The sequence below is a fragment of the Larus michahellis genome, chromosome 1 (genome assembly GCF_964199755.1).
Source record: "Larus michahellis chromosome 1, bLarMic1.1, whole genome shotgun sequence".
In the NCBI taxonomy this organism is placed as follows: Eukaryota; Metazoa; Chordata; class Aves; order Charadriiformes; family Laridae; genus Larus; species Larus michahellis.
Window position 1 is genome coordinate 164,568,537 of NC_133896.1, and position 17,336 is coordinate 164,585,872.

Genomic DNA, 17,336 nt, shown 5'->3' on the forward strand with positions numbered 1-17,336 from the left:
TACATTACAAAAGGGCCTCAAAATGCTGTTACATTAGCACATCTGGGGCCTAATTACAACCAACACAGCAATAAAGATCAACCACATTGGGTGTTGTTCTGGTAAAGCTGGGAAACAAACTTATTCTGCTGTGAGAAAGTCAGTAAATCATGAAGGAATGAAAACGGAAGGCCTTCTCTCCCCCATCACCAATCAATCAGGACGTGTGTCATGCTGATGGGTCACGGCAATGCTACAAAGCGACTTTCTCTTTTTCACGGACATGAGGACCAAATAACCTGCATTAACCAAATGGTCTTTCCTCAGTGTTTCCTCTGACCCCCTGCCACAGAAGAGTATATTCATACAGGCTCTACTCATCAACTACATACTGCAGAATATAAACAGAAGCAGAAAGGAGAAGACCAATCTTATTTACAAGGTACTGAGATTCCTCCCATTGTACCCTAAAGGATTCATTGATTGACAGGCAATTATTAGCATGTCAGTTGCCAGATATCAGGTGGTACTGCACAGCACATTGGAGGCCTAAAAGGTTTGCGGATGGTATGTGGAACTGTCTTTGCTGGTGCTTTAAGTGATTTTTATTTGGATTCAGACTTGAGCCATCTTTCAAATATAATGGAGCCAGCTATATACACACAAATTAAGAGACCAAGTACAAAAGGATGTTTATCTCAGGATTGTTTAAGCACATACTAAAATGATATCGTTGGTGGAGTGGGCAGGAATTAAGCACATGCTTCAATTCTTTTCTGAGACTAGGTTTAAGAAGAGAAACAAACATTGGTTGATGACGGAGGCAAATAATGAGAATGCACTTTACTATGGTATGCCAGATTAGTCCATCAGTGCCAAAATATCTGGAGTCGTTCTTAGTTCCACTGAGCTAGTTTACTCTCCAGACATTGGGGAAAAGTACTGCAGTAGGGAAGGTGACAGAAAAAATAAACCTTGATTGAAAGCTAACTTGAAAAAAATCTATGAAATGACAATGGCATTTTACTTGGCCACAGGACATGAAACTATGGGTTCTCTTAGCTTTACACGTGTCTCAAATCACCCCCATCAACATACATGTTCCAAGTGCTAAGTAAAATGAAGCCAGTGGCTAAAATAAAATACTTAATGGCTGTACCTCTGTCAAAACACACATCACAGTTGTTTGCTGCAGTTTGGTGTTGGGAATGCACAGGAGCACTGGCAAGCTGTGGGCAGGCTGGTCCTTGCGCTTGGCTGGCCAGCCGTGATCCATCCCACCAGCAGTATCTCCTTTAGTTTCAGCTACTGTCATGCACAAACATTACACCATAGGGACAGTTGTTGAGGTTGGCACCTATGGAGATTTGGGCTGGCTGAGCAATAATACTTTAAAACAAGCCCACTACCAGGGAAAAAAAAGTTCAAATCAGTACCTTTCAGTTGACAAAGAAAATCCGTCCCAGAGGTCAATTCAAATCATTGTGAGCTGAACTGCCTGCTGCCTCTTTCTTTGCTGGCTACATAGACAGCATAAGATGATGTGAAATCCCTCCTTAGAGACTTCAGCCTAAGATGGAAGGGCTCTCCTCTTTGTGAGGAAGATAAATGGGACTCAATGTATCCTCAAAATACTTCTCCTCTATTCCTTTCCTCCTGAAACTGTGGAGTGACAAACTCACGCCATTTAGCGTTCCCCATCTGCTTCAAAAGAAACAGTTCTCATCCCTACACGCTGTGTTTTAACAGGAAGGAACAGTACAGCTGTGTTCAGATGCCCCTGGCTATGTTTGTCCTCCGTGGAGCACCAAGAAGTGAAAATTACTCAATGGAATCTGAGAGAAAACATCAGCCATTACTGAAGGTGACTGAAATTCTGCTGGAAAACTTCATGTACATCTACAGCGCTCATTCTAACTCAACTGTTGGGGGTTACATTATATTGTTCTCAAGGTTTATTATTAGAAATTAAAATGTGTTACGAGCCAGAAAAGCACCCATCTCAATACCCGGAATGTCGCAGGGCTTATTCTCTCTTAGGCCTGCTTCACAGACTGCTCTGCAGTCAGGGGAAGCTTGTGACATCCAGATCCCAGTTACTCTGCTTTAAGGGCAGTTCAGTGTTTTCTAAACTCCAGCCTGGTGGATGACACCCAAGCTGTTGCCCCTTTGTCCTTGCACATTACTGAGCGTACCGCTTATGAAGGCTCTTTAATAAGAAAGCATTTGACAGAGCTGTCACTGCTGTGGCCACACAGTTAGGTCTAGCTTAATTTCCCACAGTCACAGTGGTTGCATACCTCTACCTTCTACCTAAAAGTTTTGGTCAGAGAAAGATACATACTACAAAATGACACGGGGGACAGACCAGATGAAGTGGCAGGAGTTTTCTTATGCACCTCACTGACGACTTAAGTACTTAGGACTGGAGAAGAGTTTAATAAGGGTGTCCATCCCATCTCTCCCCAGCTGTGAACCAGGCACAGTCACATTGCTGAGCTAAAAGAGATATGGGATGGAGATTCTGCTCTGCTCTCCCTCAATGCAAGAACCAACCCCCACTGACTTCCATGAAAGTCTGACGGAGACCAGTTCATCAGGCTGCACTCCTCTTCCTCATTAAACAGAACAAGCTGGAGTGCTTGTTTGTTAGAATTAAAGATCTTGAAAAGTAGTTATACATCAACCATACATTTATGTACAAACATCCCTGAATGCAGTACCAAAGAATTTCAGGAGCAACGGGAAGAAAAAACAACTCAGGAAGAGATCCTATGTCAGACGTAACCAGTAACTCTGCCTGGCTTGAAGAGGAACATGACAGGGAGAAAGGTTCGCTTTGACTTCACAGCTTCAAAATGCATGCCCATGGCAGGAGTGTCAGTCAGCGGCAGGGATTTGGGAGAATGGTGCACCTTCTCAATGAACCAATTTCCTCATATTGAGGACAAAGCATCAGCCAGCAAATGGACAGAACAATTAAACCAGTGACAGTTTTACAGCAAAATACCAGTTAGAATGAGTAAAAGCCTTCAGTACAGGTAAAACTAAAAAATAATAAAAAAAAATTTAATTCCATGCATACACAGTTAAATGGCTTGACATGCTTATCGTCTCATCAAGCTCGCTGTCGGTTTAGTAGCCAGCAACCTCTTTAGTTGGTAAAGGTCCATGCTTTATCGGTATACTGCAGTATTAGACAGCGGTGAGTGTGAAATCAGACAGTAACTGCTGTTGGCCTACATCAGGGTATACTCACGTCTTAAGAACAAAGGGTGAGCTTTACAGCCTGGGAGGAACGCAAGGTCACTGGGCATCGGTCCTTTGTCTAGCCTTGATCTTTCCAGACAGAAATAGAGCAACATGCGGAAGGATTCCCTGCTGTACCCAGGGTTAGGGTTGGTTTGCTTTTGTTTGTCTGTCTTTAAACCAGCACGAGACAGTGCTACAATGGACCTGAAAGCGTTCAGTCCCTGTGTAAGCCTTAGCCACAGATACTGTCCGTTTCGACAAGACATCTCCCTGAGACTGCAGTGATCCTGCTTACGAGCTACGGCAGACCGACTGGATCATCGTTGGGTGCAGCCTTCATTAGGAAATGAAGGGCAATCCGATTGTGCTCAATGGAGCCCCAATGCCCTGGCAAACAGACCTTCCCCCCCTCCCTCCGCTCCTCAACATGGTGTGGTTTCTCAGCTTGAGACTCACAACCTGGTGGGGGTTATCTCCGATTCCGAGGTGAGGAGTTGCTCTGTGAGACAGGATCACTGTAATAGGAGGATTTAGGTACTCCCAATACAAATAGGTATTTCTGCAGTGAAAGGACATTGAGGCAGTGCTCCAAACAATGCAAGGAACAGAAGATACACCATGCTTTGAGGATAGACAGAACATTGAAAAGGCTTTTTCTCCCAGAGAGGTACATGCTGACAAAACAGTGCGTACAATGAAACAAAAAATGTTTCTCTTTGAACAGTATTAAACAAATGACAAAAATGAGAATGAAGTCCCCAGCATTTTCAATTTTAAAAATTAATTTTGGCTATTGGGATTTATTAAAAAAATCTATGCATGGGCACACACAGAAACCAGGAAAGGACTGGATAGGTGAAACACTGCCAAGCTTATGAACTTTTGTTAGTGGGTCCAGGTGAGTTTTTTAGCAGGAAAGGGGAAAAATAAGGATTCAGCTAATCAAAGATTTTTATGTGCCTCATGGAAAAGCAACAGGCATGAGCTCTAAAATTCACTGAACTAAACAGAGCGACCTACCTCTGATCTTGCTGTAAACCATCAAAAGCAAAAACCTGTTTTCTTCTCAAAACAGGTTTTGCAGCATTTTAAAGAAAGCTTCTAATCTAATTTTAACAAGCTTGAAAGCTCTTGAATCAGAAAGCATTCATTTTCCTTCGACCTTCCATGTTCAATCAGTGACAGCTGTATCATTACTGGCTTTAGAGTTAATTTTTATCAGTAGGAACCGTGGATTTTTATGGTTCTCAGAGGCCAAAACTCTACCAAAAACAATGATCAATAAAAATTACACCTTAAAACTCTAATCATTCTAAAGCAAACTAAATATTTACCATCATGTCATGCAAATTTATGATCCTAAGGTCTTTACTCCTTTTACTGTAATAACACCACCATTATTTACACTCACACTTGTGAAAAAAGTGCCTGTGAATGCACGGCTCAGCCAGGCACACAGGCTTTCCAGATCTCTTAACATTTAAAAGAAAGTGCTCACTGCTTTTAATAACAAACAACATAAACCAAGCTTATTCTACACCCTCTTTGTAGACCACAGAACTAGAACAGAAGACAAAACACTCCAAAGAACTGCTACATGCCACCCAAACTAGGCTTTTTATTCATATGATGCCTTTGATTTTTAAGTAGAAGTTCTGTATTTTAAAATATCAACGGCACCACACAGCCTAACCACAGGGGGAACACAGAAGATGCCTTTGTTCAGGACCCACACGTTGCACAAGAATTATTTCCCTCATAAATAAGTAAATAAGATATGCGCCCTTGTCTAGGTATGTTTCAGCAACTACAGAAATTACTGAAATGGAAGAGGAAAGATTTTGTTAATTTTAATTTCCTAGGGTTTCAATTTCCTTCCTTTCCAGAACCTGACAGCCCGGGCAAAACTTTTTCCTACTGTGGCTTGACTGAAACCAGAGTCTGCTGCTGCCCACGTCTGAGAAAAATTACACGAGTCTAATCTTTGTGACCTCCTGATGTTTTAACAGTGTGCCTCAGACACTTACAATCAGACCCGCCCCCCCCCCCCCCGAAATCATCACCATTAAGTAGGAGACAGCAACAAGCAGCTGGGTTTCTGGCAAAAGGCCTGCTCTCCTACCACTTGTGTCTGCCAGCAGCTAACAAAAGAAAGGTGCACATATTAAAAATCCTTCCAAAAGATTCCATTTCCCTCATGTATTTAGGGTCTCTCTTATTTGGTACGGAGAAGAGAATTGACTCCCTAAATGAAAAGGAAAGAGATGTGCTAAAACGTACAGAAGCTGCCTTAAGAAACTTACACCGTTCAGAGAGAGAAGCATTATTGGAAGACTAAAAGGGACTTTGGCTTCCTTCACTTTATACACGGCTGAACACAGAACCTCGTTCCTTCACACCTTCACACCCACTGTCCTTCCCAGCCAGTTGACAACCCCCCTGCTGAATGAGGTGGATCTCCAGCGGTCCACATCCCTAAGCACAAAGGTAAGTGACAGCCAAATCCTTCACGCATGTGTGGAAGTCAGGAAAAACTTGGATTGTTAATTTGTTTTTCATCATTAGAAGTTAAATTGCAGCAATTAAAATTTCATTCTGAAGTCACCTCTGGCAGCAGTCTAATGGCTCATTATGACAAATGAGACTAGTTAAACAAACATGGTATTTGACATAATTTATAGGTCAGACGTCCTTTCTTCTGTTGAAGACATGTTCCAGAAATAGCCACAATTCATGCTAATTGCATATAAATCATACTGATGAGATCTGAATCACTGGTTTTCAATATTCAAAATCAGGTCTGCTTCATCAGTTTAACTGATTAACACCATTCCTGTTCTCTGAGTTCCCTAAGAAATTACTGGGGCTTTATACTCTCCGGAAAAGTGTGGAAAGCATGCTATGCCAAAGGGAACTGTAAATAAATAAGGCTAGACATTTTCAGTGTACATGAGATACTTCCTATTCTTCTTCTTTCCAACGCTGAAGCCCGCCAGAAGAAACTTCTAGTTGATTATGGTGACTCTGCATGTGTGTGTGCTTATCGTGGGACAGAAGAAAGAATTTAAAACAGCTCTGCTTCTAAGTGAAGAAAAGGAGGAGCTATAAACAGGTTTTAGATTTGTCTACCCCATTTTCCATTTGACTTTTCTCCAGTCACAACCAAGTAATCGCATGCACAGATAGAGAGACCAGAGAGGAACTTCTGGCATGAATGCTACTGCTTCAGAATGAATACAGCTGCTTCAACTAGTAAAAGCTGCTCCACAAACATCTGTGCAAACAGAAACCAGCCCTACAGATATTCAAGGGGGGAAAACCAGGTATTAAAGCAGTCTGGTCTAATAATACTAGGCCCACTTAGTTCACAAACCATAGTTTTTTCACCCTTTGCTACGTTCTAATGATTATGTTCGGCATTGCCAATGCTGCTCTGTCAAGAAAAGTCTGTCTAATTTTGCTTGTCCTTTAACCTTGAAGCAAACTGGTAGACTGATTTAATTTTTCAAATTATTAACGTGTAACTCTCATTATGTTCACCCATCTACTTTGTAATTGATGTCAGTTCCATACAGCTCACATAAAGTACATGCAAATACAACAAACCTAAGAGCTTTCATAGAATCACAGAATCGTTTCAGTTACATGTTGACATTTTTCAGCTACAGAAATTTTTCTTCCAGTTTTTCTTTGACACAATTTGTATTTAGCGTGCACTACACTGGTTAATGGGATGGTACACGTTAGGCAGGCCTACGAGCTACGGGTGATTTGAGACAAGGGCAGCACTAGGAGCAAACCACCTTCAGAGAACACCCCTCTCGGTCATGCACAAGGAATATGTTTGCTAGGGGATATGCACTTAAACCGAAAACAGTGCAGTCTAGGCCATTCAAGTATCAATTATTCAAAACTCCATACCTGCAGTATCTTACATATGTCTTGGCTCCTATGCCAACTTGCCACTGTTCACTTTTCCTTCATCTAGCCAAATTTACTCCCAGATTTTATATCCCAGGTCACTGAGGAAAACTAGATTCTAGGAAAAGCTGATATAAAAAAAAAACCTCCAGGAGAAGAACCCAGCAGGACACAGTAAGTGTGAGCTGCTGCTGAGCTGGAGAAAACTCAAAATTGTCTGATATGACTTTTCTCGTTCACTATAGCAGAGGACAGAATGTGGTCAAGTTCTTAGAATAGCAAAAACAGGAAACAGAGTGCCCTTTATCCATAGACTAAGTACATCCGCATCTTATTTTGGGACAAACCCCTAAACTGCTCTTGCAACTCATCTCCATATTCATCCAACTATGTGGACAGAGCTGGTTGAGCACAGTGATAAGCTGTCTGGACAGCCCAACAAGAGGCTTCCTGCACGTTCTCTGGAAGGACAGGAGACGTGTGGCTCAGGACTACTCAGTCAGAGTAGACGCACCTGCTCGGTCTTTTGGGGATTCACCTCCCTCATTTGTAGCAACTGTTTAAGGATACCTGGACACTTCAAGAGAACGGCATTTAAAAGTACCATCAGCCACACTCCAAAATCTACAGAAAGTGGTCAGAGAATCAAGTCTTTCACCGTGTCTGTAGCTACCTCTGTTAAGACTTGAGACATGGGTATGCTTAGACCACTGCCGTTGACCAGGGTATGCAGATTAATCAATGCTTGCAACGACTAACTTGAACTGACAGGCTCCTCTTCCCCTGTTGTGCTTTGCGGACTAGAACAACAAGAATTCCCCCATCTCGTTTCATCTCATCCGCAGTCTTGCCCAAAGGTTTCTGTTCTTTCCTGCGAGGCCCTTCTGTATTTGTCCCACAGGAACAAACTCACAGATGAATTCTGAGGGACCTGATCCTATGTGAAAATGTCAATTTAAAACTGCTCTCTCACTTAACCATTCTTGGCAGGCGCCCAGATATGAACCACATGTCTGGTGGAGGAATTTGGCCCACAGACTGTTTTTAATTAAATGCTTGTCTACCGATATTAAACTGAACTTCAGTGGCATAAGAATGCTGCAAAAGTGATTCATCCTAACAGAAATTATTTCCTATGTAATTTACAAACTTTATTTCTTCAAACTGGAAGAATTCCACATGTGTTAAAATGACAACCACTTAAACATTTAAAGTTGAAACAATGCCAGATTACAGAAAATAGTTGGAGAAAAATCCTCATATTTCATCTTTGAGAATAATATTCAAAAGAAAAAAAAAAGCTGTTGAGATACTTTATTAGCAACTAAGCTAATTCCAGCTACCAGCAGGTCTGTTCTTGTAAGATTATAAATTCATTATCTTTGTAGGCATATGAGAGAAGAAAACAGGCCTGAAAACAGTATGCAAAATAGTAAACACCACTTATAAAATTTTGTATTCACTTCAATCCAAACAATATGAAATCTATCCACTTTTCTTAAGTAGCAGAAACGCCTGCAAATCCTTTTGTTGCAAATCCCTTACTTGAACTCTAATTTTACTGGCTAACAAAGCAATTAATTCATCTGTCCAGACTGCTGTTACTTCACTGTATAATATAACTACTGGTACTTTTGCTGCACAGGCAGCAAAAAAATCAAAAGGAGACTCATGCACCCACTGCCCACGCTCACCCTATCTGCTAATACAGGCTTCAACTAGCTATATTTCATCTTAAATATTGAGAAGTTCAAGGCAATTATTTTACAGCTATTCTAAATCCAAAACACAAACCACCTTCTTTAGAATAGTATACAAGCAAGCTTCTCCCTAATTATCAATCTTGCTGTTTCTAGATTCATGCTTTAAACTACAGGAACAAACAAGAGCATTCCCTGTCACCAAAATATCACTGTCTGAAGAGATGCTATAAATCATTCCTGTTAAAAAAAAATGAGGTATCTAATCTTTAAGAAAACCAACACACTAAAGGGGATAAGCAGGTTAAAACTTATATTTACACGAAGATATATTCTACTGCAAAAAAGTAAAGTATATAACAAGACGTGCCTAACTACTGTAGGTATCTTTTTAAATATCCTTCACTCAGATTAAACTCTGTTAAAATGTGCATAGACCAAGGCATTAGAAAAATTAAAAAGACTTCTTGTTTTATTATTTTTGTAAAAACGATCTTGAAAATTTTATACTGTCTAGATTTACAAAGTCCTGAAACTTGTTCATCAGTACTTATGTGGGTGGATTCATCATTGCTGCATGCATGTACTGCATGATGCAGATCACTGCAAGTGACCTGCAGTTCAGCCAGTGCTCTTGTTCATCACTTAAAATTCTCAAATTTAGTTTCCTTCCCCCACAAGAAAAATATATAAAAGTTAAAATTAAGGCCAGTGTTAAAGAGCATATCTTGTCTCACAGCTCTTAATAACTGCAGGACACTTGCCATAACAGGAGATCTTTCATCTGGATTTTCTTAATTAGCTCAGAGAAACTAGAATCAGATTTTATTACTATACAGCCTTAATTCTCAGTACTTTTAGCCTGTGAAAAGGAGGTTTACAAAGATTTCATCTCTCTGTCCTTCTGCACATGTGCCAAAATCTCGCTACGCTATGTACAGTACAGAAGACGATCAGCCTGGACCACAGTTAGTCCCATCATTCTCTGTGTCAAGGGATGAAAAATTTATGAGGTGGCACTCTTAAAAAAAACAGCCTATGACAAACTGATTGGATCCTGTAGAGATAAAGATTTTTCATGATCAAAGCAAAAAAATAAAATCAAACAGCCACCATCTCCAAACTCCCACCAAAAATCACCCACAACAGAACTTTGATGTCTCTGTGAATAATTCCACTGAAAGAATAAGGGGGAAAAAAAATCCCTTCCAATTAATCTTTATACCACGCTGATAAAGGATAGAAAGGATTGCCTTGCAAGTAATATGCATACCACTCTTCATTAGAGCTGTTTCAATCTAAGTTTTTTTCACTTGAATTATATCTTTCCTCTTGTTCTCTTTCTTGCCCAAGGAAGAGTTTGGAGTTTCAAAATCTCCATCACCAAATCAGCCTGTTGAACCCACTGAAGAAAAAGCCAATACTGTTATTGTTCCTGTATACATGCCTAATTTGTATCCTCAGTTCATCAGTTAAGATTATAAAATGGGTTATGAAGATGAGTAGACCAAACACATTCTTGCTATGAAAAGATTTTCCATCATATTTCAAGATTTCAACAAGTCTAGGTCTTGAATATCAAGCTGCCTGTATTTGGCTGTAAGTTAAATTTCTTTTCTCCTAATTCTGTTGAGGCACTCATAAGTTGCTCTCCTTATATGGGAGAGAAAAAACATTGTAATAGACATACAAAAGAGCACAATGCACCTACTTAATTTCATTTTTGTTTGTTTTGTCAAAATAACTAGTCAAGTGTCAAAGAAGCTACAATATATACCTAAAATATGACTTCATACAAAGAACAGGTGAGTGTATAAAGTCTTACAAAGGTACCTAAAGCAGTAATAATTTTCCTCTCCTCCTGCCTTTCAGAGGAGATGCATTACCATTAAGCTTCACTGAGACTTATCATTATTATTGTATTTCTAGCATCCCTTCCCTCTGGCTGGTCAGTTCAATGATAACATTTGAAACGTACCCACATGCTGAAATTATTACCAGCCACTCTTCCCGAGCCCCAGAAGATGCAATCACTCTAATGAGCAATCACAGTACCCACTGGTTTCATATGCCCTGGTCCCTAGCAGCTGAAGACCTGTACACCATCTTCATCACTGAGGCCAACAGACACATCCTCCTCTACCTCCTCATCAAGCTGAAGGCTTCCAAAGGAGTACTTATTTCTAGGCATGGGAGAGGAGCTCAGCACAATGGGATTTCCAAATACCAGGGGGTGAGTGAAAGGGTTAATGATTTCCGAGTCAGAATCGCTAGATTCTGTCCCACTGCTGGTGGAGCCCTCCATCAGCTGGGTTGCAGCCATGTGATCCATCACGCCACTGGCATGCAGTGACTGTATGACTGGGCTCTGCTTTGACTGTGCCCCAGCTGGCATACCGTTGGCCATCATTTTGCCTTCTGGAGAAGACATCTTAGCCACCCCATCTCCTTTACAGTATCTCTCCGATCTATACTCCTGCCCAGGGGTTGAGGATATCTGGCTCAGGATAAATGGATCTGTAACTGATTTATTGCAGAGATTTGGGATTTTCTGTGCACGAGGCCACTGAGAACCTGGAGAATATCTGCCATACCCATGGCAGCTACTGGCATGGCTATCCTCCTCCCCAGTCCTCACCCTGCAGTCATGCCCATTTTCTGAGACATAACCCTGAGAGCCAGTTCTACTCAGGCTCATATTAGGGCTTGACCCTTTGCTACTGGGAGGCAATGGAGTGGCCAGCGGACTACGGCTCCCTGGCCCTTTAAACATTTCGTCAACCAGTGAGCTGTGCCTTGGCATCCTGGGACTTCCCCCAGTGTAGAAGGAGAGATTAGCTGGGTTATCATCAAGGTACTCTTCAGAGAGATACTGGGAAGATTTTATAGAGGCAGAGGAATCCCTGTATCTAGTTCTATTGCGATTTTCATCTCTATAGTGAATATAGGCACCACTGGTCAAATCACCCTCATAATTGTCATTTGTTTGGGAATATGACCGGGTTATTTGTCCTCTGAGGAGATCATACTCGCTATCTACATCACTGCAGTCAATGAAAGGAATGGAGGTGCTGCTGCCATGAGCAGCCCTGGAAGCTGGACCTGTGCTTGGTTGCTGTGACTGAGGTCTGTTCTGCTGCATCCTGTCCTTAGCAGCCTCCTCTTCTTCCTCCACTGTTGACACCACTGCTCCATCCACTTTTCTGCCTTCCTTTGGGCTCTTCTTCAAGGAAGGGCTCTTGTGCTGTCCAGTGTCTTCTGTTGAAGCTTTCAATTCCTTCCCTTGCCGGCAGCTCTGCACAGCTGCAGCATCATTGTCGTCTCCATAGGCAAAGCTAGAGCTCTGGAAAGACAAAGGAGGGAGGGCAAGGGGGAGACAAAGGGGGAGGGAAGGGTGGGAGGGGAGAGGTTTGGGAGGGAAGGGGGTCAGAGGGAAAAGGCAATGTGTAATTATACACCAGAATTTTGCGCTGCATCTTGCAGCAACATAGGAGTCTCTTGAAAGCGGTAGAGGTAACCCAAGCTTCAAAATGAATTAGAAGAAAAATAAAGAGGTCTCTGATCTTAAGAGCAGAAAAATACATAAACTAAGCAGGGGAAGACAAGGCAGACAGAACGTGGTTATATATAAAAAGGGGGATTTGAGGTGTTTCAATGCCTTAAGGCATCTATCAACACTAAGAACATCAACCTGTTTGCACTATTCTGAGAAGCTGGAGGGACAAAAAAGATAAACGCGTAAGACAAATTTTGCACAACCTACTTACTCTAAAAAAGCCCTGTGCGGGCTTTTGAACACCCCACATTTGGTCCCTGGAGCATATCTGCCACTAATTCCTGGGCTGGCTTTTCTGCACACAGAAATATGTTGCATCTGCCCAGTAGCCATGCTCCATCTACCCGAGCTTGTCTTAGCAATATTAAAATACTAAAAGATATTTGAAATGGGCTGCATTTATAGAAGAATTCTCCGAAGTTCTTAGATTTGCAGGAATGAGAGAGCCTGTGAATATCAAAAGGAAGCAATGCAAGGAAGGTAAAGGTGCATGTAGCATTCTTAAATACATTAACCTAGTAGTTTGCTCCTACCATTTAAGCTCTACCTAATGTAAGGTTAGGTGATTAAAGGTTCACCTCCACAAACACAGACAAGCACAGAGAAACACAGGCAGGTGAAGCAACCCCAATAACCTCATCAGGGAAACAGAGGTCCCTGACCCGGCTCCTCTGGGGGCTGTCCCAGTACAGCCATCAGACTATGCATGGTCTAGGATGCCAGTAACTGGAGAGACCTGAGCATGTATGTATTGATTGGGTGGGTAGGTCAACGTGCAACAGTAAACTGGAGTGGCTGACAAATAGGATAAGAGAGTTGGCAGCCAAGTACTGAAGTAGCCGTAAGTCAGGCCAGACACTGGAAAGACCATGAGGCCTCAAGGTCAATTACTGGTAATGTCATAAGCCTGGACCAGCTATTGGAGAGACACCTTTGATGTGCGTGCGTGTGTGAGACAACTGTGAACCAGAGTACCCAGCTGTCAGTTACTGGGTAGACTGGGTGTCTAAGATGAATTACTGGAGGAACCCATAGTGTGTGTGTGTGTATAGATCTGACTACCGACAACTGAGTGGGGCTGTGAGCCTTGGGGGCTTTTATGTTCAGGTACCAGCCACTGGGAGACGTGAGGATCCAGGAGCCTGATACTGGACAGACTGAGTGTCTAAAACCAGTTGCTGGAGGGATCCATATTGTATATAGGTATACATATTTTTCACTAATGAATTTTCATTCTGGTCAGCCAAAGGCTGGAACAGGGTGAGGCCACTGGCACTGTTTGTGCTTGTGGGAGTGCTGTTTTCTGTTTGTGTTTACCTGTGTGGCTGGCTGTGTGTATATGTGTATATATATTGTATATGTGCATTTACGCGGTTGCCTATAGTGAATATGTGCTCAGCCTTACTACTGGCTAGATCTGGGAACAAGCAGCTGCTGCAAACCCGCCACTATTGGGCTATTGGATTTGCAAACTCCTAATACATAACAGCTATTAACATAAGACAAATACATTAGGTAACTACCAGAGATAATAGCTTAAAAGGAAATAGCTTAAGGAAATCATTCTTCTCCTCCCTAGTTAACACAACAAAACACCTTGTCATGGTCAACCAGGACCCTCCAGTGAAGAAAGAAGAATTAAGCTTTTCCCAGATGCAGTAACCAGCTACAACCTAGGACTTCAGCAGTAACACTGTGGGTTGCAATTTTTCAGGTGGTCATTAGTACAGCTCAGACGAGCTCACTATTTGTATTTGTCTGGTTGTCCGGAAACAACTCTGTTCCACAGTGGAAATGAACCTGTTCCACTTGCAGCACCTAAAACTTATGACACCCAGGGCTCCCAGTTAAATGGAAAGCGAGCAGAAAACTATGCTCCTAGAGTTTTAGAAAAGCAATCAGTGGAGGGTAAAGTAACAAGCAATATTTAAAAGGCATGATCCAGGGTTTCATCAACATCACTGACTTGTTTTGGCACCTCTGTATGCTGTTCTGAAGGCTGTGCAGTCAGACTCCTGATGGAATGAATCTTGCTGTGTTTCCTGGAGATAAAAGGAAAATCAGAGTAAGAAGCCATTTCATTTTTTTCTACGAATCGGAATCGAGAGAGGTGCCTCCTTTAAAACAAAACCTTCCAATAGCAGCTTTCATGAAATTTTGCTCCAAAACAGATTAACATTCCTCCTTTCTGTAAAATGTAAATGCGCTCTGTGTTGCAAACGTACCATTGTAAAGCAAAAATGAAGCACTGAAGCAAAAATGGTGTGTGACCAGAACACGAGTCATAAGCAATGAACTGCTGTTGTGATCTTTGTGGCATTTTGGCCATTACTTTAAGCTCACCACGAGTAAGATGAGTTCAGACAGAACTGGCTTTAACAAGTTGGAAGCCTTCCGTGGAGACCTCTCCCTTGAGGTTGGCTATACCTATTCCTGTTACTTTCAATTTTATTCTGAGGTGAGTACATCTGTTCGTAAACATTAACCACATCCCACCAAAAAGGGCGCAAATCAATACAGGAAGATGTTACCTGTGATGGCAGGACGCTCACTCATGAAAAAAAGATTGAAGATTATGGATTTTAAGTAAACTACAAGCTATGTCAACTTCTGCCAAAACTTTCAGGACCAAGGGGATATCATACAAATGATAAACCAGCAAAGAAGGAATTTTTCACTTGGACTGCTGCTGCCAAGATCTTAGAATATAACTAACTGGAAATTGTGGCTTTGCTTTGATTAAAACATATTGGAATAGTTCAGTTATTTCCTCTCACCTTTCAAACTGCACTTTTTTGTGCCCTCCCTCTTTAACGTAGTCAAGAACTTGCTTCTGAGTCCGACCACTGGAAGAAAACCATAGTTAAAATATCAACCTAAGATAATACTGAATTTGCCACATTTAATAGTCATCGTAAACATGTATGTGGTCTGCATATGAAGTCACAGCAACCAGGAAAGTATTTGTCACTATCAGCAGAAACTCATGTAAGATCGTAAGTGGACCTGGTCAGATACACACAGATTTTTATCATTTTGCCCGTCAGTTACCTCTTTTTTTTTGCTATGGAGCTACTTTTTGATGCCATTTCAGAACTGCTTAAATTCAGTTGTGTGCCCTTTATAGGGTACTACATTACTGGGAAGTCACCACAATAGAAAGTTTGGCAAGGGTTAAGTTTCCCTCTTGTGAACAAAGAACATTCCTGAATCCTTTTGAGAGACAAATACCAGCCTTACCTGGTATCAGTAAACCCTGGAACCAAGATGAAAACGACTGAAATGCATTTCTTGATTCAATTGCTAATAGGAAACACATAAACTAAACATACATACATTTTCTGCAGAGTATTAGGCTGGAAATCTTTCTCTCTCCTTCTGCTACAGGCCATGAAAAAGTAGTGAGAAAGCCCAGCACTTCCTATTGTGCAAAGATATAAACTCCAAAGGGACCTAAGAGCAGTAAAGGAAACCCACACTTCAAGAATTTTCAAGAGAGATATAAATTCTTCCCATACATTACAGGCTTTAAACTAACTGAATTACCACAAGGCCTGGAAAAAGTTACTGAATGTATGCAGCACTGCTCACAGTGAGCGGAGGACGCAGCCAGAACCTCCTCCCCAAACCAGGAGGTAAGCTGAATGCATCTACAGTCCTCTATTTACTCAGGCAGAAACTTAACGATTATAGCTTGTTTATCCTAACCCAGGTCCCTCCATCTTAATTAATTTACTTTGCAGGCAGGAATAAAAGTGGGAAGAGAGAATGGCCATATCTACAATGTTCTTGTTCAAGGCAACTACGTTCATCTCAGCAAAGACAATTTCTGGTTGTTCAGCTTATTTCAGCTTCGCAAACAAAACAAACTGTATGAATAAAAGGATTTCCCTGCTAGCATACACAATACAATATCTACAATGAGTCTTCTGCCAGTGTAAGAAAAAAACCAATAATCCAAGTATTAAAAACCTTTCTACAGCTCTAAAAATAGAGCGGGTAGACTTGGTCTTAGCATAGGTGGTCATCTCACATAAAGCCTTTGCAGGCATAAAGACAAGCCATAAACACTTTGCAGCATAAAGACAAGCCGTTGTCTTTATAGATAGATAGAGATAGATAGATATAGATACAGAGATAGAGATAGATATAGATAGAGATGGGTTTACCACAGGGACATGCAACGAAAATACAAATCTCTAATACATAGAAAAGTTCCCATCCTAGAAGCAGAGGATCCAAAGAATCCCAAAAGGTTGCTATCTTGTGCTGCTTAGGACACAGGTGGATTGTCTTATGGGCAACCAGCTGGAACCTATGTACTTTATATCTTGCCTCCAGAAAGCTACTTTGCAACAGCTGCTAGAAAATGAATGCAGGCTTTTTTCCTACAGTGTTATTTGCACTGTTCTGGCTGAGAAGGTGCAATGGAAAATATAAAGGAGCAAACTACAACGTGAAAAATGGGAATTGAAAATAATAGGTTTAATCGTAGATCATTATGGATGCGATTTTGAAATGGGGAGTCAACAAAGTTGGAAAGAAGAATTGCAGGTCTTACCTGAACCTAAATGACGAACCTCTAGAAAAAAGAACGGGTTTAGGCTTTGGTTTAGGTTCCTCAAAAAGCCTGAAAAAGGCATGATGCTCCACACAGATCTTCCAGAAAGACTTGCAAAAATCTCGACTGGCCATAAGGAATTCCAGGGTGTCCTGGAACGAACTCTGAAAATGGAGATAGCATTTGCAATGTAAGCAAGCAAGCAACACACGTGACAGAGATGCATTGACAAAGCAGGTGCTATGCCACAAAAAAAGGCTTCTTCCCAGCTCATTGGCTCTGTGGCTTAACAGGCCCTATCCTTCCCACTTTGAGACATTCACCCATCTGCCGGGCAGTATCACAGCTGCTGCTCAAACTTTCTTTC

General features: G+C 41.5%; 1 protein-coding gene across 9 annotated transcripts in view; it reads right to left on the reverse strand.

Moving 5' to 3' along the window:
• FARP1 (FERM, ARH/RhoGEF and pleckstrin domain protein 1) overlaps positions 1-17,336 on the reverse strand; it is a 219,642-nt gene that overhangs the window by 35,625 nt on the left and 166,681 nt on the right. For 5 of the 9 annotated variants that reach the window (XM_074562551.1, XM_074562577.1, XM_074562560.1 and 2 more), the window contains exons 10-13: positions 16,970-17,133; positions 15,186-15,254; positions 14,375-14,450; positions 11,955-12,195 (exon numbers count right to left, since the gene is read on the reverse strand). In XM_074562551.1, the coding sequence (XP_074418652.1) occupies positions 11,955-12,195; positions 14,375-14,450; positions 15,186-15,254; positions 16,970-17,133 (550 nt within the window). The remainder of the gene's footprint in view (positions 1-11,954; positions 12,196-14,374; positions 14,451-15,185; positions 15,255-16,969; positions 17,134-17,336) is intronic. The other 4 variants (XM_074562571.1, XM_074562604.1, XM_074562572.1 and 1 more) reach the window with 1 other exon arrangement.